Source organism: Bos indicus x Bos taurus, chromosome 23 (genome assembly GCF_003369695.1).
Source record: "Bos indicus x Bos taurus breed Angus x Brahman F1 hybrid chromosome 23, Bos_hybrid_MaternalHap_v2.0, whole genome shotgun sequence".
Lineage (NCBI taxonomy): Eukaryota > Metazoa > Chordata > Mammalia > Artiodactyla > Bovidae > Bos > Bos indicus x Bos taurus.
The window spans coordinates 11760319-11786119 of NC_040098.1; the positions used below are offsets into that span (position 1 = coordinate 11760319).

General features: G+C 49.8%; 1 protein-coding gene across 3 annotated transcripts in view; it reads right to left on the reverse strand.

Moving 5' to 3' along the window:
* Positions 1-25801, reverse strand: part of CPNE5 (copine 5) — a 102266-nt gene that overhangs the window by 55903 nt on the left and 20562 nt on the right. For all 3 annotated transcript variants that reach the window (XR_003508053.1, XM_027524537.1, XM_027524538.1), the window contains exons 4-6: positions 2238-2341; positions 776-815; positions 483-559 (exon numbers count right to left, since the gene is read on the reverse strand). Coding sequence is in view for 2 of the 3 variants with exons in the window: in XM_027524537.1 (XP_027380338.1) it covers positions 483-559; positions 776-815; positions 2238-2341 (221 nt within the window). In the remaining variant the exon portion in view is untranslated. The remainder of the gene's footprint in view (positions 1-482; positions 560-775; positions 816-2237; positions 2342-25801) is intronic.

The window sequence follows — 25801 nt, forward strand, 5'->3', positions numbered from 1 at the left end:
GCAGAGCCTGTTCAGTGTAATAGTTTCCCCCTAAAGCACTGAAAACCCTATGATGCAGGGGCAGGGTGGGGTGGGGAGGGCTTCGCCATCCGAACAATCTGAAGGCTACTCTATGTGAGCAGATCCCTAGGTTCAAATCCTAGCTCTTCTACTTCCTAGCTATGTGGCCTTGGGCAAATCACTTCCCTCTCTGGGCTTCAGTTTCTTCCCCTATATAATGATGGGGTGGGGTGGGAGTGGACTACATAAGGTCTCCGGCCATTCTATGGAATGTGGGGCTCTAATAAGTGAGCCGAGGTCTCTCCAAGATAATTGGGTTAAACGTCCTGCAAGGCCCTTTCAGTCTCCATACTTCTGACTGCCCATGATGACCGGCTGACGGCTTGCCCCTCCCCTGAGCTAGCCCTCAGCAAGGATGAACAGCAAGTTGGACCATCACTGAGGAAGCAACCCAGATAGCCTCCACTTCCCTGTATACTTACGTGAGGGACTTCTCCAGGCGGCTCCCAGGGGACCCCACAATCTCTCCAAGGGTGCAGAAGGCCTGGCCCAGGAAATCCTGCACATCCAGGGTGCAAAAAAGACCACTGTCACCCACTAGGCTCACAGTCGTCCTGCCTCCCCCATCACCCCACACCTGGATATACGAGGGCTCTGAAATGACGGGATGTAGCATCAGACACACACTCTGTGTCATAGTGAAGCCCAAGGCCAACTCAGAGTTTGGCATTTAGGAGATTTTCAGAATTGCTGGGCAGGTGCTGGCAGAACTCACATGTTTGGATAAATCAGGACTCTTGGAGTCAACATCATACCTGCAGGGAACACAGAGAGATGGTGAAGGCAGCTGGGGCAGCCTGCCCTGAACTGTCTGGCTTCTTGAGCTGAGCCAGAACCCATGCTCTCCCCAAACCAGGCACTAACACAGTGGACATTTCTGGGAGTAATAGCAAGGAGACAAATATGGTAGCCTTCTAAGGTGCTAGACCTGGTGTGTCTTTTGATCTGGGTGATAAATGGATATCAAAATGCATCATGGGATTGGGTTTGAGCACTTCACTATATATAAGTTATGTTGTTGTTTAGCCAATAAGTCATGTCCAACTCTTTGCAACCCCATGAACTGCAGTCCTCCAGGTTCCTCTGTCCATGGGATTTTCCAGGCAAGAATACTGGAGTGGGTTGGCATTTCCTTCTCCAGGGGATCTTCCCAACCCAGGGATCGAACCCACATCTCCTGCATTGGCAGGTGGATTCTTTACCACTGAGCCACCAGGGAAGCCCAGATGTAAGTTGTGTATGTGTTAGTCACTCAGTAGTATCGGACTCTTTGCAACTCCATGGACTGTAGCCTGCCAGGCTCCTCTGTCCATGGGATTCTCCGGGCAAGAATACTAGAATGGGGTGCTGTGCCCTCTTCCAGAGGATCCTCCCGATCGAGGGATTGAACCTGTGTCTCTTGTGTCTCCTGCATCAGCAGGCAGGTTCTTTACTACTAGTGCTACCTGGGAAGCTGACTTCCCAGCAATGGGTTGCATTGACTGCCCTGGGCCTCGAGTCCTCCTATTCCTCCCTCCACTTTTGTCTCCTTTTACTGCATTTTTTTCCCTTCGTTCCCTCTTTGCCAACCCCTGTTCCCCATTCCATCCACAATTCTCTGGGGGCACAGTCCTTTCTAACCACCCTATACCCCGAACAAAACAACAAAACACTCCTCCACCTACTCACCAGACTGAAACCCCCCTGTCACCTTTAACCTCAGGAGAGGGGCACTCTGCATCCATGTGATGAACACATAGATGCTTTGAGTCTGATCAGCCAGGTAACCTCAGCAGGAGGGGAAACTGGAGGGGACCTGCCCCCAGAACCAGCTTTGACAGAGGAAGAGTTCACTGGGGACTTGGGCTCCCTGGAGGCAGAGCTGGAGTTGCCCCCAAGATCTTCCTCAACCACCCGCCCCAGAATCAGGTAGCTTGCCCAGTGCCCTTCCACACTAGACAAATGGGGGGGTGCCTTTGTTCCCTCTCCCCACCTCTCTTCCATCTCCTGATGTGGGTGGGGCTGGACTTCAGCTAATAGTCCCTTTTCTCCCAGGTCAACCCTGGGCTTCCTCTGATATGACAGATCTCCTACCTTCCTGAGTGAGGAAACCGCTGCCCCAACAAGAAGTCCTGGAGCCCCACCTCCCAACCGTGGTTCCCTCCCCAGCTCCAACCTCAGCACCATCTTCTACTTACAGGTCAAAACGGAGGTTCTGCTTCTCCTCGAAGAAGTAATCCACGATGAACTTGCGCACGAAGTCGGGATTGAGTGTGTTGTCGATGACTTCGGTGCGTCCAAACTGCAAGAGGAGAAGGGGCGTGGGTCTCGCAGCCAGGCTGGAGGGACTGGACTCAGAGACTCCCCAGTCCTGAACCCAGTAGTAATGGAAACCACACCTCTTCCAGCCCCTGACCCCACCCTCATCCCCTCGTCAAGGAGAGACCTCCCTCATCTCACAGTGGAAGCCATCTACCTTTGGTTCTAATCTCCACTGCCATCCCCTTACTCTCATTTTCTTTACATAGGTTCCACTCAAGTGAGAGAGTGTTTTTTCTGTTGGCTTTTTTTTGGCTTGTGGGATCTTAGTTCCCCAATCAGGGATCAAACTGGGATCTTTAGCAATGAAATCACAGAGTCCTAACCACTGGATGGCCAGGGAATTCCCAAGTGAGATGGTTTTGATATCTGGACGTCTGAGCAGGCCCCTCACTTGCCCACCTCCCTGCCTTTGCCTATGCTGTGTCCTTCACCTGGCCTCCCCTTCTCGGCCAGTGGCGTGTCCTCCACTCTTCCAAGGTCCATTGTTAATGCTGCCTCCTCCAGGCAACCGTCCTGATTCCTCCAACCAGACACCTCTCTGTGAGCACACTGAACTTGTGCTACCTCTATGACTACCTTCCTTCTCGGACTGATTTCGATTTAGGTGTACTGATTTGATGCCCTGATGGTAAATGCAAGGCAGAGACAGGGGCTGTGAGATCTCTGAAGATCCCTTCTCCTGGTGTTCATGCCCTTGTGTAATCCTCTCCTCTTGAATGTGGACTGGAGTTAATGGCTCGCTTCTAATGAAGATTGGACTAGAACACAAGTCACTTCTGAGGTTATGTTATAAATGACTATGGCGGGGCTTCCCTGATGGTCCAGTGGTTAGGATTCTGCCTTCTATGCAGGGGACATAGGTTTGATGCCTAGTAGGGGAACTAAGATCCCACATGCTAGCGGGAAACTAAGCCTGTGATGCACAACCAGAGGAGCTCCCATAACAAAGGATCACACCAAAGACACAGCACGGCCAAAAAAGACTATGGCTTTGTCTTGGGCACCTTCCCTCTCTCCTGCTCACTGTGATGAAGCCAGATGCCATGGTGTGAGCTGACCTATGCAGAGGCCCATGTGGAAAGGAACCACGATGGCTATCAGCCAACCCACCCCTGAGAATCTGAATCCTACCAAAAACCACTGAAGGAACTTAGAAGTGGGATCCTGCCCCAGCCCAGCCTTGAAAGGACTGAGGTCCTGGCCAACGCCTTGACAGAAGCCTTGTGAGAGACCTTGAGGCAAAGGATTCCACAAAGCTGAACCCAGATTCATGACCCTGTTGTTTAAGTGGCTAAAGTGTGTTAGTCTATCAGTAGTGTCTGACTCTTTGCGATCCCATGGACTGTAGCCCGCCAGGCTTCTCTGTCCATGGAATTTTCCAGGCAAGAACACTGGAGTGAGTTGCCATTTCCTCTTCCAGGGGATCTCCCCGACCCAGAGATTGAACACGAATCTCCTTTGTCTCCTGCATTGGCAGGCGGATTCTTTACCACTGAGCCACGTGGAAAACCCCATGTGGTTTCCCATGCTAATGCTTAAGGACTCAGCTCCCCAGAAGTCCAGCTCTCCAACTCCCGCAGTTCGCCTCATATCCCTATGACTGCACTCACCACACGCCCTAACCGTGATCTACTCTTTTCATCCCAATAGATAGAGCTTCTCAAGCAATGGGAGGATCCAAGTTTTCCTCATCTTTCACAGATGATTATAGCACCAGCAGCTGCTGTAAACACTTTGCACCATATTCCTTTAATTAATCTTTTTATGGTAGGCTTCCCTATTTTATGGATGAGAAAATGAAAGCACCGAAAAGCCAAGTAATTTGTCTAGAGTCATAAGGCTAATAATTGCTGACTTCAGGCATTCTGGCTCACGTTCTCTAAGCATGTTGCCCTACATGTAAGGTTCTGAGAGCAAGGACAGCAGAAGCCCACTGCTCCCAGTGACTGGTGCAGAGTAGCTACTCATTGTTGAATGAAGTAAGATCGAAGGAGGAAATGGATGAGAGGGTTTGAGTTCCAACTTTATCACAAGCTGATTATGTGACAAGATCAGAGACTTTCAAGGCCTCAGCTTCCTCATCAGAAGATGGAATATAACACTACTTGTTCTGGGACTACCCTGGTGGCCCAGTGGTTGAAAATCAGCCTACCCAACCTGAATGGGAGGGGAGTTTGGGGGAGAATGGATACATGTATACATATGGCTGAGCTGCTTCGTGATTCACCTGAAACTATCACAGTATTGTTAAGTGGTTATAACCCAATAAAGAGTTTAATAAAGGTTTAAAATAAAATCAAAAAGAATCTATCTGCCAATGCAGGGGACACGGGTTCGATTCTTGGTCTGGGTACCATGGCTACTGAGCCTATATTCTAGAGCCCACGCGCCACAAGAGAAGACATCATAATGAGAAGCCTGTTCGCTGCTGTTAGAGAAAGCCTGAGCACAGGAACAAAGACCCAGAGCAGCCAAAAATAAATAAATAAGAACACTACTTGTTCTGCTTGTTTCTTTGAGTTATCCAATTCAATTCAATGATGAATTCAACAGTTTTCAAGCACTTATAAAGTAGGCCAGGCAGCGTGGTGGGTCCTGGGCTACAAAGATAAATAGAATATGAATCCTATATTTCAGGACTCCTCTGTCGTAGGTGAGACAGCTCAGACTCAAATAATAACTACAAGACAGTGTGAGAACAGTCATCACAGAATTACATGCAAAGGTCTAAGGCAGGGTGTACTCCTCTGGCTGGGGAAGCATGGAAGTCATTGAAACGTACCAAAAAGCAGATCCCTGGGTGTCCTGTTTCACATACCAGTCCAGGTATCTGATTTCATAGAGCTCTGTATCTTTCATTACCTCTGAGCTTTTTTACAACTCTGTAAATTACAGAAGGCATAACGTAATGCAAATGATTCTTATCCACAGAAATGCAAATAAATTTCCCTCAGTGGGATGCAATTGATTATTTGATTATTACCCAGTGGATTTGCATCTATTTGTACATTCATCTCAGCATTCGTGATTGTGTATGTGCTCACATTGTTGGATTTGAACCAGTAATAACATCTTACTGGTTCCCTCATTAATGAATAAGTTGAATAAAATTTTGCTACGTGTTCAATTTATATTTCTGTGGGAATCATTATTTTATCTTTAAAAAATGTATCCTTTAACAAGAGATTTTTCAAAATAACCCATGCTCGGAATTCCCTGGTAGTCCAGTGGTTAGGACTCTGCCCTTTCACTGCCAAGGGTGAGGGTTTGATCCCTGGCAGGGGAACTAAAAATCCCACAAGGCTTGAGGCAGGGTCAAAAAAAAAAAAAAAAAGAACCCATACTCAAGCCCTACCACAGGCCAATTAAATCCAAGTCTCAATGGGTGGGGTCTGAACAACTGTATTTTTCAAAAGTTCCCTACATAAGTTTAAGGTGCAGATGGTGTTAAGAATAGCAGATTCTCAGTAGGAACACAGGGTCTTCCCAGGTGGCACTAGTGGTAAAGTACCTGCCTGACAATGCAGGAGACATAAGAGACGCAGGTTCAGTCCCTGGGTGGGGAAGATCCCCTGGAGGAGGGCATGGAAACCCACTCCAGTATTCTTGTCTGGAGAATCCCATGGACAGAGGAGCCTGGAGAGCCACAGTCCGTACGGACAGGATTGAAGCAACTTAGCATGCATGCAGGATGAAGGAAGAAAACTAACATTTATTGAGCCCCTTACTGAATAGTCAGTAGATTAAGTGGATCTTTATAGTTGAGTTATTTCAAATCCTAAAAGATGATGCTGTGAAAGTGCTGCACTCAATATGCCAGCAAATTTGGAAAACTCAGCAGTGGCCACAGTACTGGAAAAGGTCAGTTTTCATTCCAATCCTAAAGAAAGGCAATGCCAAAGAATGTTCAAATTACCTCACAATTGCATTCATCTCACATGCTACCAAAGTAATGCTCAAAATTCTCCAAGCCAGGCTGCAACAGTACATGAACAGTGAATTTCCAGATGTTCAAGCTGGATTTAGAAAAGAAAGAGGAACCAGAGATCAAATTGCCAACATCCGTTGGATCATCAAAAACGCAAGAGAGTTCCAGAAAAACATCTACTTCTGCTTTATTGACTACTCCAAAGCCTTTGACTATGTGAATCAAAACAAACTGTGGAAAATTCTTCAAAAGATAGGAATACCAGACTACTTTACCTGCCTCCTGAGAAATCTGCATGCAGGTCAAGAAGCAACAGTTAGAACCAGACATGGAACAACAGACTGGATCCAAATCAGGAAAGAAATACGTCAAGGCTTTATATTGTCATTCTGCTTATTTAACTTCTATGCAGAGTACATCATGTGCAATGCTGGGCTGGATGAAGCACAAGCTGAATCAAGATTGCAAGGAGAAATATCAATAACCTCAGACATGCAGATGACACCACCCTTAGAGAAGGAAGTGAAGAAGAACAAATAAGCCTCTCGATGAAAGTGAAAGAGGAGAGTGAAAAAGCTGGCTTAAAACTCAACATTCAGAAAACTAAGATCATGGCATCCAGTCCCATCATTTCATGGCTAATAGATGGGGAAACAATGGAAACATTGAGAGACTTTATTTTTGGGGGCTCCAAAATCTCTGCAGATGGTGACTGCGGACATGAAATTAAAAGATGCTTGCTCCTTGGAAGAAAAGCTATGACCAACCTACATAGCATATTAGAAAGCAGAGACATTACTCTGCCAACAAAGGTCCTTCTAGTCAAAGCTATAGTTTTTCCAGTAGTCATGTATGGATGTGAGAGTTGGACTATAAAGAAAGCTGAGCACCGAAGAATTGGTGCTTTTGCACTGTGGTGTTGGAGAAGACTCTTGAGAGTCCCTTGGACTGCAAGGAGATCCAACCAGTCAATCCTAAAGGAAATCAGTTCTGAATATTCATTGGAAGGACTGATGCTGAAGCTGAAACTCCAAAAGTCTGGGCACCTGATGTGAAGAACTGACTCACTGGAAAAGACCCTGATGCTGGGAAAGATTGAAGGCAGGAGAAGGGGACGTCAGAAGATGAGATAGTTGGATGGCATCACCAACTCGATGGACATGAGTTTGAGCAAACTCCCAAAGATGGGAAGCCTGGCGTGCTGCAGCGCATGCGGTCGCAGAGTCGGACACGACTGAGTGACTGAATTCATCTCATCCAATTCTCACAAAAACTCTGTGAGTTTTTACCCATTTTGCAAGTGTGTGCTCAGTCATTCAGTCCTGTCCGACTCTTTGTGACCCCATGGACTGTAGCCCACCCGTCTCCTCTGTCCACAGGATTTTCCAGGCAAGAACACTGGAGTGGGTTGCCATTTCCTTCTCCAGGGATTTTTCAAGTGAGCAAACTGAAAATCAGAGGTAAGTAACTTGCCCAAGGTCACAGAGCTAGGCAGAGCTGGGTCTAAACCTAAGTATGTCTAACTCCAAAGCTCCTTATGTTTTTTCCTTCATCTAACTGCCAAGAGTCCTCAAGCATTATGAAAGCCAAGTAAATATAAGGTTTACTTCACAAGCATTTATAGAAATTTCCCTGTGTGCCAGTCACTGGGGAGGGCGTCGAGTTGAATTAAGACTGGGTTCCTGCCCCACCCACCAAATTCCATAACAATCTTATAACCTGTAACCCTGGTTCCAAAAGAGTTCCCGAATTTTCCTCTCCTGCCTTTGCTAATTTTTAATACCTCTTGTCTTCAGATGCAAACAAAATTTCTCCTAATAGCTTTCTAAAATGTAGACTATTCCAGGAAAACACCCAGGTTCCAGAGAATCCTCATTTAAGAAAGGGACCTACCTCCTCCTCAATACACTGCCTTCCTCTCTCAAACACATTTAAAAAAAAAAAAAAATCCCTCCGGCAGGATTTTATATAAAAATCCCAGCCCAGAAAGAGCAAGCATGCCTTTGTGCAGCCTGCCTCCTCCTTCCACTCCTGGCAGAGACTCCAAGGAAAACACCCATTAGGGAAGATGACAGCGCTGCTTTTAAAACGGCACTCGAGGCTTCAATAGAGGGGAATTCCCTAGAGATTGATCTCTGCCAGAGAAGAAAATGGAGTTCCCCTGGAAACAGGACAGGGAGGGGGACTCCAAGGGCACCCAGTATCTCCTAGAGCAGGAAAGGGGGCAAGTGAGCCTGGCTGGGCGGTGATGAATTACCGGGACCCGGAGTAATTAACATATGCATATTACAAACTACCGCGTATGGAATCTTCAACCCAGGGATTTACTAAAGATGTTTTATAGCCTTCATTACTTGGGTTACTAACAATGAAAAGAACGTGAAAACTTGGATTTAAAACATCCAAGGAGCCACCGGGTCTCTGTCAGACCCAATTTACACTTCTATTCATGATGGTCAGAACACAGATGAACTGATAGTTTTGGGGGTTTTTTGGTAATCAATTTGGCTGTATTTCATTCTACATAGAATTAGAGCACTTTCAAGCCTAAGGGACTTGGAGAGATGAAGTGCTAGGGAACTAGCAGTGGGAAGAAAGCACACAGAGGCTGGAGATTTGGCTCTGCTGGGGGGCGGGATGGGGGGGAGGGGGGAGGGGGGAGTAGGTTAACCCCTCACCACCCAGAATCCGGAGCCAAGTCTGCCAGCTCCCAGGAAGGACCTGAGCCGCTGAAGCCCTTTGTCCATACTTGGTCTCTAAGGATGGGAGGGGGCCTGACACTGCTTATAGTCTTGGGAACAGACCACCGAACACTGGGGGCCTCAGGAACTCTCTGATTAACAAAGCTGCAGGGAAGCCCGAAATCTGCTTTGTTTTACCAAGTGATTCTAATGCAGAGAACCCTAGAGAATTGTTGGGTAGGTGGTAAGTGCAGGACTGAGCAGGCTGGGGTGTGAAACAGGGGAAGGGGCTGAATGATTGGGTGGTGAGGGGACTGTGACCCCACTGACAGGGACAGCCTCCCAGAGGGAAGAAAGAGAAAGCACAAATGGGAAAAAAAGCCTGGAAATTCAGGGTGTTTACCCTCTGAAAAGCTTACTTCTTGTCCTGGCAACCAAACCCAGTGGGAAAAGCTCCTGATGCGTCACAAAAGATGCTCCCAAGGGGCCCTAAAACCCCTATGACTAAGCCCCAAGAATATCAATTAAGCAGCATTAATTACATATCATAAGTTCCAGTGAGGCCCTCAAAGTGGGGAGGCAGACTTGGAACTTCTCTGAGGACCAAATTAAGTGGCTCTCAGGGGTTGTGCTACACAGAGAAGTGGAGATTTATGGGGGCGGGTGGGGAGCTGCACTGCCACACTGTCCTGGGACAAGGGTCAGTGCAGGGCTGGGATGGAGAACCTAGGACGGTCAAGCAAGGTCTTCTCTTCCCACATCCAGCTACAAGGCAGGCCTGAATCAAGATAGGGGTGTCCCAACCTGCAGGCGGCACTGGGCTGGCGGTTAGGCCTAGACTGCTTTGGAGGCTTGTTCTCTTGCTAAAGAGAGGAGTGCTACCGCCCTGGCCTGCCCAGCTCCTTCTCGGTCCTGCCCTACACTCCAGGAGACTGTTTCCCACCAAACTCCATCATCCGGTTCCCTTGCCCTGGGGGTTCCAGTTGGGTTTGGCCAGAGGGTGGCTCAGTGGTAAAGAATCCGCCCGCCAATGCAGGAGATACCGGAGACTCTGGTTTGATCCCTGGGTTGGGAAGATCCCCTGGTGTAGGCAATGGCAACCCACTCCAGTATTCTTGCTGGGAAAATCCCATGGACAGAGCCTGGGGGGAGGCTGCCGTCCATGGGGTCACAAAGAGTCGATACACACACGGCGGGAGGCACTGGCAGATGGGAGGAGAGAGAGGTTGGGCTATTACTTCCGGTTCCGCCTAGTCTCAGCACCATGGTTCTGGGAGGGGCTGCTTCCCGGCTGACCTCACTCACCTCCCACTCTCACACAGCAACACTGTCTCCTCCCGCTGCCCCTTCAAGCCTGGGAACAGCTCCCTGTCTTTGCCAGGCCCGGAGTGTGGCACCGTCCCTTGTGGGTGTCCTCAACCTCACCCACACCTTTGAAAGAAATCCATTAAATCTCTTCAGTGAAACCAGTTGACTAGAATTCTCCTTCCTGCTGGGCCCCTGGCTGATATATTTTCTCTCTCACAAACACATTCACACACTCATACAATTTCCATCTTTAACGGACCATAAACCAAGAACAGTCCCCACCTCCACCCCATTCTTCTCAGACACTGTAACATTCCTATCACCAGTCTGTGACTCCTGTCAGGCAGCCTAGATATCCAAGGTCCATGACAGCCCTCTGGGATACAGGGTCCCAGCACAGCCATCCCACCTGTGAGACTCCGTGGGGACTCTCAGGGACCAAGGCTCCCATCACAGCCTTTACTTTGTAGAAAGTAGACATCCTGGCTCCATCCACACAGGTGCCTGAGAGCCCAGCAGGGAAGGGCAATTGCCAGATTAGAACCCGCTCTGACTGGAGCCTATTATACAGAGTGAAGTAAGCCAGAAGGAAAAACATAAATACAGTATACTAACGCATATATATGGAATTTAGAAAGATGGTAACAATAACCCGGTGTACGAGACAGCAAAAGAGACACTGATGTATAGAACAGTCTTATGGACTCTGTGGGAGAGGGAGAGGGTGGGAAGATTTGGGAGAATGACATTGAAACATGTAAAATATCATGTTAGAAACGAGTTGCCAGTCCAGGTTCGATGCACGATACTGGATGCTTGGGGCTAGTGCACTGGGACGACCCAGAGGGATGGTATGGGGAGGGAGGAGGGAGGAGGGTTCAGGATGGGGAACACATGTATACCTGTGGCGGATTCATTTTGATATTTGGCAAAACTAATACAATTATGTAAAGTTTAAAAATAAAATAAAATTAAAAAAAAAAAAAAAAAGAACCTGCTCTGAGGGGGCTGTGATGCCCTGAAATTGAATGCAAATGTCTGTACATGTACTCATTTTCTGGGGAGAGAAGCCATGATTTTCATCAATTTCTCAAAGGGAAGCATATCTTCAGAAAGCTTTATAAATCACTGATTCAAGCTTTGAAGACAGATCTTAGGGTTTCCCACAGAAGGCAATAAAGTAGTTAATACAGCAGTCTGAGGCCAGACTTCCTAAGTTCAAATCCTGGCTCAGCTACTCACTGACTGTGTGACTTGGTCAAATTCCTTTGTTAGGGAACCGCGGACCGAAATTGATTACATTGGTCAGGCACAATGATAACCACTTGCATGAGCTGCCTCACAACAGGAGGTCCCGATAAGGAACATGGTGCTACAGTTGAAAAACTAATCGGTAGAATTCAGGAAGGGCCAAAGAGTGAGGAGACGCCAGCCTATAATATGTCCTACCAGCCTCCCAGAATCCTTTGTGCTGGAGTCCTCCCAGAATATTGGCTGAGACATGCACACGTCACCAGGAAGGACCCCGAATCAGACCAAATAAGGGCCAAGCAAGATGATTGGTCAGAGAACCCAGAAATTAATCCCATCGCCATAAAACCTGGGCTTCCCTGGTGGCTCAGCTGGTAAAGAATCCGCCTGCAATGTGGGAGACCTGGGTTCAATCCCTGGGTTGGGAAGATCCCCCGGAGAAGGGAATGGCTACCTACTCTAGTATTCTGGCCTGGAGAATTCCACGGACTGTATAGTCCATGGGGTTGCAAAGAGTTGGACACGACTGAGCGACTTTCACTTCCACTTTCCATAAAACCTAAGACTGTGAACCCGTGGCAGAGTAGTTCTCCTGGGTTCCCTTAACCGGTTGCTCTCCACCTGGGCGCCCCTTCCCAATAAAGTCTTTTGCTTTGTCAGCACATGTGTTTTCTGGAACAATTCATTTCTGAGTGTTAGACAAAAGCCCACTCTCAGGCCCTGAAAGGGGTCCCACCTCCTACAACACCTTCACCTCTCTGAGCCTCAATTTCCCCTTCCATAAAATGGAAATGACCATTTATCCACACATCATAGGGTTGTCAGAGCATTATTAAATGATTTAGTGTATGTGATATACTCCAGAAGGAGAAGAGGGCATCAGAGGATGAGATGGCTGGATGGCATCACCAATGCAATGGACATGAAGTTGGGCAAATTTGGGGAGATGGTGAGGGACAGAGAGGGCTGGCGTGCTGCAGTCCGTGGGGTCACAAAGAGTCGGACACAACGGGGCGACTGAACAACAACGACATACTTAGAAGAGAGCCCGAGGCATAAAACATCCTCTGTAAATGTATAAGTCCATGCTCTGGGTCTTCATAAATCCCAAACCCTGGTGGCCAAGCCACCCAGGAAGTATATGTCTCCCAAGTCTCTGAACTCAGCCCTGTCTCTGAGATGCTCCTGGCCCTGACCACTAACATTTCCTACTCACCCTCCACACCTTAGAAGGTCTCGGTCCTCCATCTAAAGGGGTCCTCTGTGCTTGAGTCCCCTGGAGGCCCCACTTTTATGTGGTTTCCCTCCAAACATCTTCGACATACAGGGTGAGGCCGAGGGGAAAATGCGGTGCTGGCCTTTTGCTCTTAGAAACCAGCTGCTCCATTAAGATCCAGGCTCGGCCCTTCCCGTGGGCTCCCCTCAACACCTAGCAATGCCCCCAGGCCTCCGTTAGAAAAAGGCAGTAGGATGTGTAAAATGTGCTTAGCCACCCAGGCCTAGAGAAGAAAATTCAGTCTGGGGACTTCCCTGGTGGTCCTGTGGTTAAGAATCTGCCTTCCAGTGCAGGGGATTCGGGTCTGATTCCCGGTCAGGAACTAAGATCCCACAAGTTGCAGGACCAACAACCAGAGTGAAGCTTCCTACTGCAGCTAAGACCCGAGACTGCCAAAAATAGAGATATTAGAAAAAAAAAGAAAATCCACTCTGCTCACTGATAGAAAAGGGAGGGCAGGAAGCTTGTACAAGGAGGCTGCTAGTGGTTATGGAGGGAGAGAGTCCTGGCCCGCTCATCCCCAGCTCAGACACTGGAGATGCAGAACTAGGCCAGCCTGGAAGAGGCTCTCTCTGTTGCTTTCAGATTTCTAAAACCTAGTCACTTTCTTCTCCCTCACAACTCTGTTGGGGCAGTGACAGCAAGCAGCTCAGGGATGTCTCCCAATTTGTCAGGCAGCTCCATGCAGATGACCCTGGATGCGGGGCCCCGGGGGCTGCAGCCAGGGAGGTATAGAGGGGTAGCCAAGCCAGTGGCCCAGGAGCTTCACACTGGCCAGGGCTCTGTTACTTCTTATCTATGTAAGACCACCTGGGTAACCCCTCAGAGAGCACATTTCCCCATCGATAAAACAGAGCCTCCTTCCTTCTCCTGGACAAGGCTAGAAAGAAATGTGTATGGAAGGCTGCCTGGAGCATCTGCCGCCCAGTGGGTTTCAATACTGACATCAGCTGTCGCCAAGCCCTACCAGGCGCCAGGGGCTCAGTGTTCTCCCCAGATTAACTCATCTAATGTTCATAATACTGGGCTTCCCTGGTGGCTCAGTGGTAAAGGATCCGCCTGTAATGAATGTTCATAATAACTCTATGAGGCAGTACTATCATCACCTTCATTTTACACATAAGTAAACTAAGATAAGGTTCAGAGAGATTGAGATACTTGCCCAAGGTCACACCGCAAATGTCTGGAACGAAGAGGATTCAAACCCAGGCAATCTGGCTCCTAGTCAGTTAGAAGTTGGTCCAGTCACTTACCAATAAGAGGTTAATACTGTGAATGAGGCTAGGACTATGTCCTATCCAGTCTTTGCCCCAGCTCAACCACTGAACTGGCTTTCCAGGTGGCTCCAGCGGTAGAGAACCTGCCTGCCAATGCAGAAGATATAAGAGATGCGGGTTCAGTCCCTGGGTCGGGAAGATCTCCTGGAGGAGGGCATGGCAACCCACTCCAATATCCTTGCCTGGAGAATCCCATGGACACAGGGGCCTGGTGGGCTACAGTTGATAGAGTCACGGAGTTGTACATGACTGAAGCAACTTATTATGCATGCAACCCCTGAACATCTTCAGTGCTTACTGTCCCTTCCATCTGGTTAACTCTTCTTGTGGGGCTGAGTGGTACAGGTGAATGCCCCCGAGCTATTCCTCTGCTCAACTCTTACCCCACCTCTAATCCCTACACACACATATATACACACATACACACACACACCATAGTCCTGGTCCTTCCTGTGATTTCTGTAAATATTCACTGATGAACAGCTTGACCCGATGGCTCAGTGGGTAAAGAATCTGCCTGCAATACAGAAGAAGCAGGTTTGATCCCTGGGTGGGGAAGGTCCCCTGGAGGAGGAAATGGCTACCACTCCAATATTCTTGCCTGGAAAATTCCATGGACAGAGGAGCCTGGTGGGCTACAGTCTATGGGGTCAAAAAGAATCAGACAAGACTGAGCACATGGCACACACAGCAAGCTGACTTAGAACTGAAGATTTTAGGGCCAGAAGGAACCAAACCCTCTCAACCAATGAGAAGAGAGCGGCAGGGAAGGGGGAAAGGGGTGCTCTGATGGAGGTCACACAGCTGATCAAGAAAAGGGCGGTGACAGGAGCCCAGGCCAGGTGGAGCTCTGGCTCTGAGCAGTGCCCTGGTGTCCTGGAAGCCTGTGGACACCCCCTGTCCACTCTGCACCTCAGGTTTCTTCCTTTCATCAGATCAGCTCATCATGACGTCTCATCTTCAAAAGACTTCCAGACATCCACGATTTCATTTAACGCCCCCACCGACCCCCGGGGAGATGACTTTATTACCATCCCCATTTTACAGATGAAGAAACTGAGCTCCAGGAGGTCGGAAGAGAGGGCCAGGGCCCCCAGGGGTGACAGAGGCACTGTGTCCCGCAGTGTCCACTCACCACCAGCCCCTGCCTCAGGAATGAGTGGGTGGCTCTGCAAGCCCGAACAACCTTAATGACCGCTACTTTACACAGTTCTTGCCTTTTTACAAATTACAGCTAGATGAAGCTTCAGAGACCTCCCCTCAGCTGCGAGGCCCCCGGTGGCTATGTTGGCTTGGACAGAGGGAGGTGGGAGCTGACAGACTGCCACCAAGCTGCCCACCCTTCACCAGCTGGAGTCCCCCTATAATCCTCATACATTACTGATGTCTCTTAACAGGGGATTCTAAAAGTTTCACTGCAGGGCCCAACCCCTGGGCCCTCATGAATCATGTTCACCGGGATTAAAATTAGAGGCCCGAAAGCCATCTGATTCAAACAGAAATGGGACAGGGGAATCTGCTTGGCATTGCAAACACGGGACCGGGTGGGCACCCAGGGCTGGGGAGAATGGCCGGAGGTCTGGGCATCAAGAAGGAGGGCACGGGCTGAGGGATAGGGCACACAGCATCCGGCCCCCTGCCAGGCCTGCCACCATCTCGGGCCTGGAAATTTCTCTCAGGTTCTCTCGTGGGAGGGGTCCAAGATTCTGCGGCCACCTCTGCCTTGGAGAGTGAGGAGAACCAGGCCCAGAGAAAGCAAGAGTCTTAACCTAAAGTCACCCAGAGCCAACCATGACTTCTATGGCCTCCCAGACCACTTCCTGCTTTGGTAAGGCCTCTAGGTGAGAAAGGGCAAGGGTGGAGAGAGGGGACCTGGGGCTCCAACGGCCTTCCTGGTGATCAGGCCTGAACGAAGAAGGTTCCCGATCTGGCCTCAGACACTGGCAGTGGCCTGTGAAATTTTACCAAGCTTTATAATAAAAGACATCCTGCCAAAAAGCTTAGTTCCTAATTAGTCATCGTTCCAGATAATCTGTTAAATTGTCCCAGCTCCTGGCGGAATGGTCCATTCACCAAGAAGCCTGGCTGCCAAGCTGCTGGTGAAACACCCTCCCCTGGCTTGTCCTCCGGGTCCTGCCTAGGCCGCTGGGTCTTGGGTCTGGCTATAGCACTTTTAGGGGAGCGGGGGAGCCTGAGAAAGCCTGCCATAACAGCACCTATTCCTTAGCACACCCCAAAATGTCTACGGTTCCTATCAAATGACATCCAGATACTTGAAGTGACTGCAGCAGTGGTTCCTTCCTGATCCACCATCAGTGAAATGATACCATAGGTGGTGTCTCATTTATGGCTTCTTATAGGAAGAGACATTATGAGCATTTTCTATGTGCTAGGCACTTTATATGAATCAATTCCTTTAATCCCCACAGCAGGCTTGTGAGCCTAAGCACTTGCTTAAGAGCCCCCACTGGGAAGGTGGTGGCCTCGATTTGGACCCAGTTGCCTTGACTTCAGAGCCCACGCTCTCAGCAGGTTAGCCGCAGCGCTGTGAAGTGTGCCTGGACGCTAACGCCAAAGAGTAAATAGATTTCTCAGCTATCAAGGGACCTGGCCTAGATCCTTGGGGTTTACTAGAAAGGCTGACTCCTTTTTCTAAATGGAAGCGTAGGCTTCTGTCTAATGTGTGACACAGAACTAACAAACACCTCTGGCTGAACGGGGGAAGGGGCGGCAGGAGCCACTCACAAATTTCACAGTCGGCCCCGGAGGCACCACCTCAAAGCCTAGAGCTAGAAAAGCCCATTTTGAAAGTCGGTGGCCTGGGCAGATGAGAGGAGCAGAGCCTCGGACTCAGAAGACCACAGCACGTCCCGGCTCTGCCAATGTCTAGCAGTCTCTGGGTGAAGCAGGGACCCCCCTCCATGTCTCGGCTTCCTCGTCAGGGCTGTGGTGAGGGCCACAGGGGATAACGGGGTGCGGTGATGTGGGGACTGCACGAGGCAGTAGGAATGTCCGTCATCCTCCTCTTGAGGATCAGCAGGACCAGGGACAGAGCCACCCCACAGCTTTGCCTGACTGTGCTGCATCACCATCATCATCATCATACTTAAAGTGTTGAGCACGGGACTTCCCTGGCGGTACAGTGGATAAGAATGCAGGGGACACGGGTTCGATCACTACTTTGGGAAGATCCCACAAGCCACAGAGCTACCAAGCCTGTTTGCCACACTACTGAAGCCCAGACGCCTAGAGCAGGCGCTCTGCAGCAAGAGAAGCCACTGGAACGAGAAGCCTGAGCACTGCAGCGCAGTCGTCCCTGTTCTCCACAACCAGAGAAAGCCCCTGCACAACACGAAGACCCAGAGCAGTCAAAAATAAAATGGATTCATAAAAAAAAATTAAGCATTGAGCACAACAAGGCACTGAGCTGAGTGATTCTGTCATTTCGTCCCATCACAGCCAAATGAGCAGGCATCAGGGTCCCAGAGTCCCATTTGCTGATGAAAAAAAACTAAGGCTCAGAGAGGTTGAGAAGTGGAAAAGTCAGGATTTCAAGGGATACGGTAATAATGCAGGTTCTAAAGCCTAAGACTGGGAGCAGATATCTGTGGCTCCGCCTGGTCCCTCCCGGAAGCAAGGCCTTTGTCCTGGACTGCCTGCTGCTGATGACAGGGGTCAAGACCCTTGAAATTCAGCTGAAAATTCAGGAACAAAACCCACCAAAGGCTGCCCAAGGAACCCAAGGCTCAAGAGTGATCGTTATTTATTTGGCTGCAGCAGGTCTCAGCTGTGGCACATGGGATTTAGTTCCCTGATCAGGGATGGAACCCAGGCCCCCTGTATTGGGAGTGTGGAGTCCTAACCACTGGACCAACCAGGGAAGTTCCCAAGAGCAGCCTTTCTTTGCAGAGGCAGATTGCAAAAAGGGGAGAGTCTGGAAAACCAACCCCATTGTGGTGTCGTAGTCTTCCTCCTTGAGAGGCTTGTCTCTTGCTCTGGGCTTTAACAATAATAATGGTCCACTTGTCACTTTCCATCTTTTGATAAAGGTCTACGTTTTATGATGAGGGCCAGGTCCTATGTTGGTCATCAGGGATCCCAAACTGGGCTTACAGCCTAGTGGGTGGAGGGTCATTTCATTTCACTCTTAAACTCTTGGCCATTGAATCAACCTGACCCCACTGCCGGTGCCCACCCCCTCTCATCCCAGGAGTTCTACAACACTGCATACTCTCTTCCTGCTTCTGTCCTTTCCCCTGAAATCGTCCTGCACACCAGGGACAGAGCTGTCCTTCTGAAACACAAGCCAGGCTACATCACTCCCCTGCTCAAAACCCTCAAATAGCTTCCCACTGCACTAAGAGCAGTGTCTGAACTCCTACATGGCCTACAAAGCCCTACAGAATCTGCCCCTTCAAGCTCTGTGACCACACGGCCCATTGTCTTTATCGTTCATGCCACTCAGATGGTACCGGCTTTCTTTTGTCCTTTGAGTACAGAGAGACTGTTCCCACCTTAGGGCCTCTGCACTTGTTCCCTGTCTGGAACCTCCCACCCCCAGACTTAGGCATGGCACTACTCAACGCTCAACTCGGCAGGGCCTTGCCCGATACCCCTCTAACTAAAGCAGCTCCCTTCTCCCGGTCACTCTCTATCTCATTACACTGTCTTATCTTTTTCACAACACTTATCAATCAGTACCTGAAATCAATTTCCTTGCTGACCATCCTAATCCTCTCCAGTGCAGGGTCTCTGCCTGTCTTGCCCTCCACTATGTGCCTGGACCAGTGTGTGGCGTATAGTAGGTGCTCCATAAATGCCTGTTCCCTGACTGCTCACTCTGGAAACCGTGATTACATTTAAGACTGCAGACCCCCAACAGGACTCCCAGCAGGTGCCACCCTTTCTGCTCCTTTCCTCTCAAGCTGATTGCTAACCTCTTTCCAGCACACCCTGGGCCGCAGTCAGACTGAGTCACAGCCATCATGTGAATGCATGCAGGCCATTCACACCCCAGGCTTTGCTTTTGTGAGGCCCCATTCCTGGAATGCCCTTTCTTCCTCCCACCATCCTTTGAGTCCCAGGTATGGTGCCATCTCCCCCCGGAATTCCCCTTGGATCTCTCCCTGCTGTGAAGTGCTGAGAATTCCAATCTAAACTTCTTGGGAAGCTCTTGGACTAGTTGTAGTCTGAAACCTGGGGCCTGATCCAACACCCTCATCAAGATCAACAAAAGGAGGCTTTTCAATCTTTCTGTGTACATGTCAGTTCTCCACTCCCTCTCATCCCAGGAGTTCCACAACACTGCATACAGTCTTCCTGCTTCTGTCCTTTCTCTTGCAATCATCCTGCATACCAGGGACAGAGCTTCCTGTAAGGCCTCTGAGAGCAGGGGCCTCCCTGCTACCCTCTGTACCCTGGAGGTTACCACAGTGTCTTACTTGAGTGACTTCCCTTCTCTTGGCTTCCACACCTGAGAGAACGTATATAAACCACCTGGTACATTGCCTGGCACCCAGAGCCCATCAGTGATCTATGATCAAGAGCTATCTTTTACCAAGTGCCTACTTGGCTTCTCCGCTTAGCCTATGCTGTACGGTGTGGTGCTTAGTCAGCTATGTCTGACTCTTTGCGACCCCATGGACTGTGTAGCCCGCCAGGCTCCTCTGTCCACGGGGATTCTCCAGGCAAGAATACTGGAGGGGGTAGCCTATCCCTTCTTCAAGGGACCTTTCCGACCCAGGAATCAAACTGGGGTCTCCTGCATTGCAGGTGGATTCTTTACCAGCTGATCTAACAGCAAAGCGCCCAACCTACCCTGTGTTATCTCAAATCCTTAGACAATCGAGCAGGTGAGTATTGCTAGTTGCCTATTTTACATGTGAGTAATCTGAGGTTCAGAGAGGATAAATGTCTGGTTCAGTCCACAGAGCTCCAAGTATCAGGGTCCTAAAACAAACCCAGGTTTGTCTGGCTCCTAAAACTGCCCAGGACCCCACCCCCACTGCACGGTCTGGGCATACTCTGTACCTGTTACAAGAGTTGTAACAAGGATCAGAGATGATGAGTCTGAGATGCTGGGTACACGGCAGGCACTCAGTAAAGGAGGCCTGTTGTTATACAGACTTTCTGTACATCTTGATTGATTCTTTGGGTAGCTTAAATCATCAGTTATCAGGGAGCAATCTTGGCTGCTAAGATAGGGGTGTCTAGGGAGCTCAGAGAGAGCTGAAGGTGGATCAGAGTTGGATAAAGGCAAGAGCATGGTGGAAAATTACCTCTGGAGGGACAGAGTGAGAGTGGGCAGTACCCCAGACTGGGGGCTCTGATGCTGGCTGCTGCAGAGACAGGGTCAGAGCAAAGGAGTTTCTTCCCTAAGTGGGTACCAGGCCCTGAGGTAGGAAGAAAAAGCTTGGAGTCAAACAGCAGAGGGTTTTTTCTATTGTCTATATCACATGATTTTAAATTATTTTTTAATGAGTTTCATCCACCCTACAAGTGGGAGTTACATTGGAAAGACCCTTATTAGGAGGTTTCACCTTTAATACACTATCTTCTGGGCACTGGAGAACCATATTAACAGAGGGATGTTAGCAATGATTTTTCACAGCTAACAGGAAGGTGTAGAGAGACAACTGGTTGGTTAGAAGGTCTGTACAAGTATTTAAGTGCTTGAACGAGCAGGGAGCAAAACTCAGCAGAGACCAATATGACCTCATGCCTTGGGAGTGGGTCCGGGATACCCCAGGTTCTCCCACAGATGGAGGCTGCTGTGGCCTGATCATCACCAACCCTGGAGCATCCCCTCGGCCTGCCTCGAGAAGCCTCTCAGGTTAGAGGCAGGCCCTGGGACCTCTCTGAGCTTGTAAGGACAGGTGTGTGACTAGGGACCACTTGCTAATATTAGGTTAGAGCCTAACCTTAACTGTCAGACCATGTGAAACTGCCAATATTTTCAAACTGCAAATCTGAATGATTCAATCTGGGCTTCCCAGGTGGCGCTAGTGGTAAAAGAAGTCACCTGCCAATGCAGGAGACGTTGAGTCGCAGGTTGGATCCCTGGATCAGGAAGATCCCCTGGAGGAGGACGTGGCAACCAACTCCAGTATTCTTGCTTGGGAAATCCCTTGGACAGAGGAGCGGGCTACAGTCCATAGGGTCGCAAAGAGTTGGATGTGACTGAAGTGACTTCGCATGCATGCATGGTTCACTCTAACACACAGCACACGTGAAGAAATCAGCCTGGGTCCTGATTTCATGGTTATGTAGGCCCAGTGTCAAGGCTGAGCAGAAACAGAGATGTGCCTGACCCAGCCCTGACCGTGGGGACAGGTGTCTCCCATAATGGCCCGGCAGCTGTGGACGGCCAACCAGAGTTAGGAGGCTTCATAATAGATTGAGTACCAGCCCGACATGATGAAGTGTATGGCCGTGCACAAGTTGCTTCCCCTTGCCCCGCCTCAGCTCCTCTCTGTGATCTGGGCCAATCACATCTCCTCTCTGTGGCTGCAGCGTTAGGGTAGGGATGAGCGAGCAGAACACACAGCAAGGGCTGAATCCCTGGTAGCTCCTATCTTATGGCCATTTTTAGGGGAGTCCAAGTGGGAGAGGCTCTAACCCCAGGCTAAGAGGTTGATGTCTTGTCTCAGAGCCTTGGGAAATGGGTGAATTCCTGAGCTGTGATTCAGAGAGTCTTTGGAGGCCAGGAGAAAGCCTATTCTGTTCAGGAGGAGCAAGAAAGGAGACTTTGGGGATGAATCTGGGGGTCACCTTTGGGGCCAGAGGCAGGGAGGATGATCAGGGTCTGGAAGGGGGGATGAGGCACACAGAGAGGCAGGGTTTCATGGGCAGACTGAGAAGACACCCCGGATAAACACCGCAGGGGACAAAGGCACCCTCGAGGCTGGGAAAGAGCTCCTGTGCCACCAGCGGTCCCCATCCTGGTGGCTGGTATGCCACGCTGCAGTGCTCTGCACGTGACACAGGCATGACATCCCGGTGTCTGGCCTTTCCTGAAAGAGCCCCTCCTGACGAGGGTCCCTCACATGCAGGGTTGGGAAGCCCCCTCCCCCAGGAAGCCCTCATTCCTCGGAGCCAGTGAGGTCCCACAGCCTCTGAGGAGGGGACTCGAGTTTCCCAGGAAGCTTGCATATTACATACAGAATGCTGGCTGTCATTCATGAGTTCTAGATGCTGGGAGGGCATGTTGGTTTGATTCCCAGGGTCTCCAAGTGTGGCCGTTCCCACTATGAAGAGCCAGGTGCCCAAGCTGGGCAATGATATTCTACCATTGATAGTTCACAAGCATTATCTTAGTCCTCCCAAGAAGATCTCCTAACCTCATTCTACACATGAGTAAGATGAGACTCAGAGAAGATAAATACCTCACCCAGGTCACATAGCAAATCTCAGAGTTGGGATGGGAACGCAGGGTTTTGGACATCAAGTTCAGGGTGTCATCTGACAAGTCGTTTGACCATTATTCATGATGTCCTTTGGGACTAGATCAATCTGGGAAAAGGTCTCAAGCGGAGGAGCACAGCACTCCATTTCACTCAACCCCTATCACTTGTGTGGACAAATGACTGCAGCTGGCGCAGGACCAGAAGGCAGAACCAGGATGCTGAATGCACAACCATAATTCAACGTGATCGTCAAGGACCATAACAACAGACTGGATCTGCCAAATGACACATAACAGAGGTAACTGTAAAACCTCACATCTAGGTTCAACAACGTAATTGCCAAATCTGAGCTGGAGGAATTCTGTTCGGATAGCAGCCCATGTGAGAAAGATCCAGGAGCCCCAAAACTCAGTATGAAATAAGTCAAAGACATCTGTCAAAGAGGCCAGTGGAATTCTAGACAGTGTTGACAGACACATAAACCTTGGAAACAGACCCACAGAATGCACGATCATCTAGTCCAAGACCTGGTGAGGAGACAGCCAACCCACGGTGCTCTCAGCTAGAGAAGGGGACAGAGCAGGACACACACTTTGGAAAGAACACTGACAAACAGACATGTGTTCCAGAAAGTGTGCCCAGACTGGCAAAGGGACAAGAGACACTTAAATAAAGAACGACTTTGAGAGAAAGGGTCACATTCTAAGTCTGCCCCAAAGCAGACTAACAGGGCCCTGTGAGCTGTCCTCAAACACTGAAAGAACATGTGGGAGAGAAAACCAGCTTATTTTGCACAAAGAGTATGGAATTAGGAACAAGTGGAATTTTGCCCTTTATATATAATTCTATTATAGTTCTGACGTCATGCGCAGAAACTCCTTTCACATTAACCGCTCTGTGCTGCAGTTTCCTCCTCTGTTAAATAGAGCCAATAATAATAATAACAATGATGCTGCAGCTACCTCTATCATGGGGTTGCTGTGAGGATTAAATGAGTTACAACGGTAAATGCTTAGATCAGTGCCAGGGTCCATCACTGTTAGCTAAGTGTTTGCTATTAGCGTTACTACTGCTGTTATTGAGGTTTTTGTTACCTCCCTGAATTGAAAGGGAGCTCTGGCCATAGACAGTATCTAGTCCCCTTCTGTGTCACCAGCATCCATCCCCCAGCACAGAGCAGGTTGAGTTAAAGTTATGTGGAGGCTCATGTCAAGATGCTCTGAAGAAGATCATCCTGAACATTCAGAGATGAACTGTCATTCCCAGCTGGTGTTAAGATGTTTAACAGGCTGAGGTTGCTCAAAAATAGACTGAGCACTCAGGCAGGGCCGCGTGGGCGTGGTGGCTGGGGCCGCATGCCCTGTGGGTGGTGTGGGTCAATCATCGGGGGACACCCTCAGATTCCATGATACCCATCTCCTCCTTTCCCAGGGGCCCTCAGCCTGGGCAGCCACCTGGCAAGGGAGGGGCAGGCATCACCCCTACCCCTACACTTTTCAAATGGGGACCCGTGCACAGCCCCCTCTTCCTAAGTGAGAGCGTTTCTGGGACTCCTCTTGCCTGGCCATCCTGCCCTTCCTGGGACATGCAGAAGGCCCCGGCAAGCCTTGATGCAAATAGTGCTCAATTTCCTGGGCTAAAATTACATCTTGAGTCAATTTTCATAAAGTGCAGTGACAGATTTAGGTGCTGGGAAGATGGAGCTTTCTCAGAAGGCATTAAAATGACCCAAACAGTTAAAATCAGCTGGAACTCAACAGCCAGGAAGGAGCTGCGAGAGCAGCTTTCATCCTTCTGCGGCCTTATGCAAACAGGGGGTCTGGACCCTGCCTGGAGAAACTGCTGTGCCTGCACTTGATACCCTCCAGCCATGGCACGAGTAGCTCTCAGCCAAAATCCAAGCTCATGCAGAGGCATTTTGCAATGAAATGTGGAGCCATGCGAATGGGTTTGTGTTTACCAGGGAAAGCAGTCTTCCATAGCAGGGGCCACTCCATCGAGGTGGGTCTGGATTATTCTTTAACCTCTCCATTCCTGATATTTTCCTCTGCAGGTCACACAAAGAATCAGGCAAAGCAGTAGGGCCTTCGATGTGTTTGAGGGAAACGTCCCTTCTCTAGAAGTAGCTTGAAGCCTGTGTCCCAAGGTAGCCCATTGACAGAGCTCTGCCACCCTTGCCCCTGAAGGCTGGACATGGTGCTGACGGATCCTATAAACAGGATCAGCCTCCTCTCTGACATTCTGACCCTATGAGCCAAGCGCCAAGCAGTCCTCAGTCTGATGGTCATGAGCTCCCTTCAGCTGCCTCTCCCTGTATCTTACCCACAACACCCCCTGAATGCCAACCTCATGCATTCGCTCGCTGTCCGTCTGGGTAGTCTCTGTCTGCCCCTCTGGATGCACTTCCAGCCCTTCCCCACCCTGCTCTGTGCCTGGAAGGCCAACCTGTCTGGACTGGATCCGCAGCCCCTGCCCCGAGTCTCCCAGGAGGTTCCCCCAAAGGGAGGTGAAGGCAGGAGAGCAGAGGGTGGGGAGAGCGAGGGTGGCCGGGCTGACCTCACACCTCCACTGAGGGCCCTGCCCTGGGGTTCCAGGAACCACCCCGGCCTTCTCCTTACCGCCTCAGGCCTGGAGAGGTCCCACTGTTGCCAGCCTCTGCGATTCACCAGCCCTCGTTGGTTTCCTTGAGCCCCGCACACTCCTTTATAAATAGCCTTTTATCATATGTCTCGACCACCCAAGACCTAGACTGGCCTGCTTACTCCCGTCCCCTCCAAGCCTGTGCTTTCACCTCCATCTTTGTTGTTGGGTCCTTGCAAGCACCACGTCTCCCCGCTTCACTGAAACCCAGCTTCACTCAGCTCCCCCAAGTGGACGCTCCCGCTGCGCTGGGGTCGAGCACCCCAATTCCAACAGCCGAGGCCAGTCCCCCTCCTCTACAGGACGAGGAGGGTGAGCCTGCTGGGCCCCAAAGTTCCTTCCAACCCACCGTCTCCTCTGATCCCTGTCAAGCACCCCTCAGACAGGTGACTGGTGTTTAGGTTCCAATTGCATTTAAAAACCAGAATGACACCCTGACTGTAACGTTCTCTCCTCTGAACTCCCATTCTGTTCTCATCAATACCTCTCATCACATCCTCCTTCCACATTATTCATGCACGGGGATCTCCCCTTCCAGGCTGAACACTCCCCGTTCCATCTGTGTTTTCGGTGAAATTCTTCTTTTGGCCTGTCTCCCTCTTTCCCTCAGCACCTCATGGATGCTTCCTATTGTAAATATTGACTGAAGAGGGACCAGTAAGGCCCAACAATCT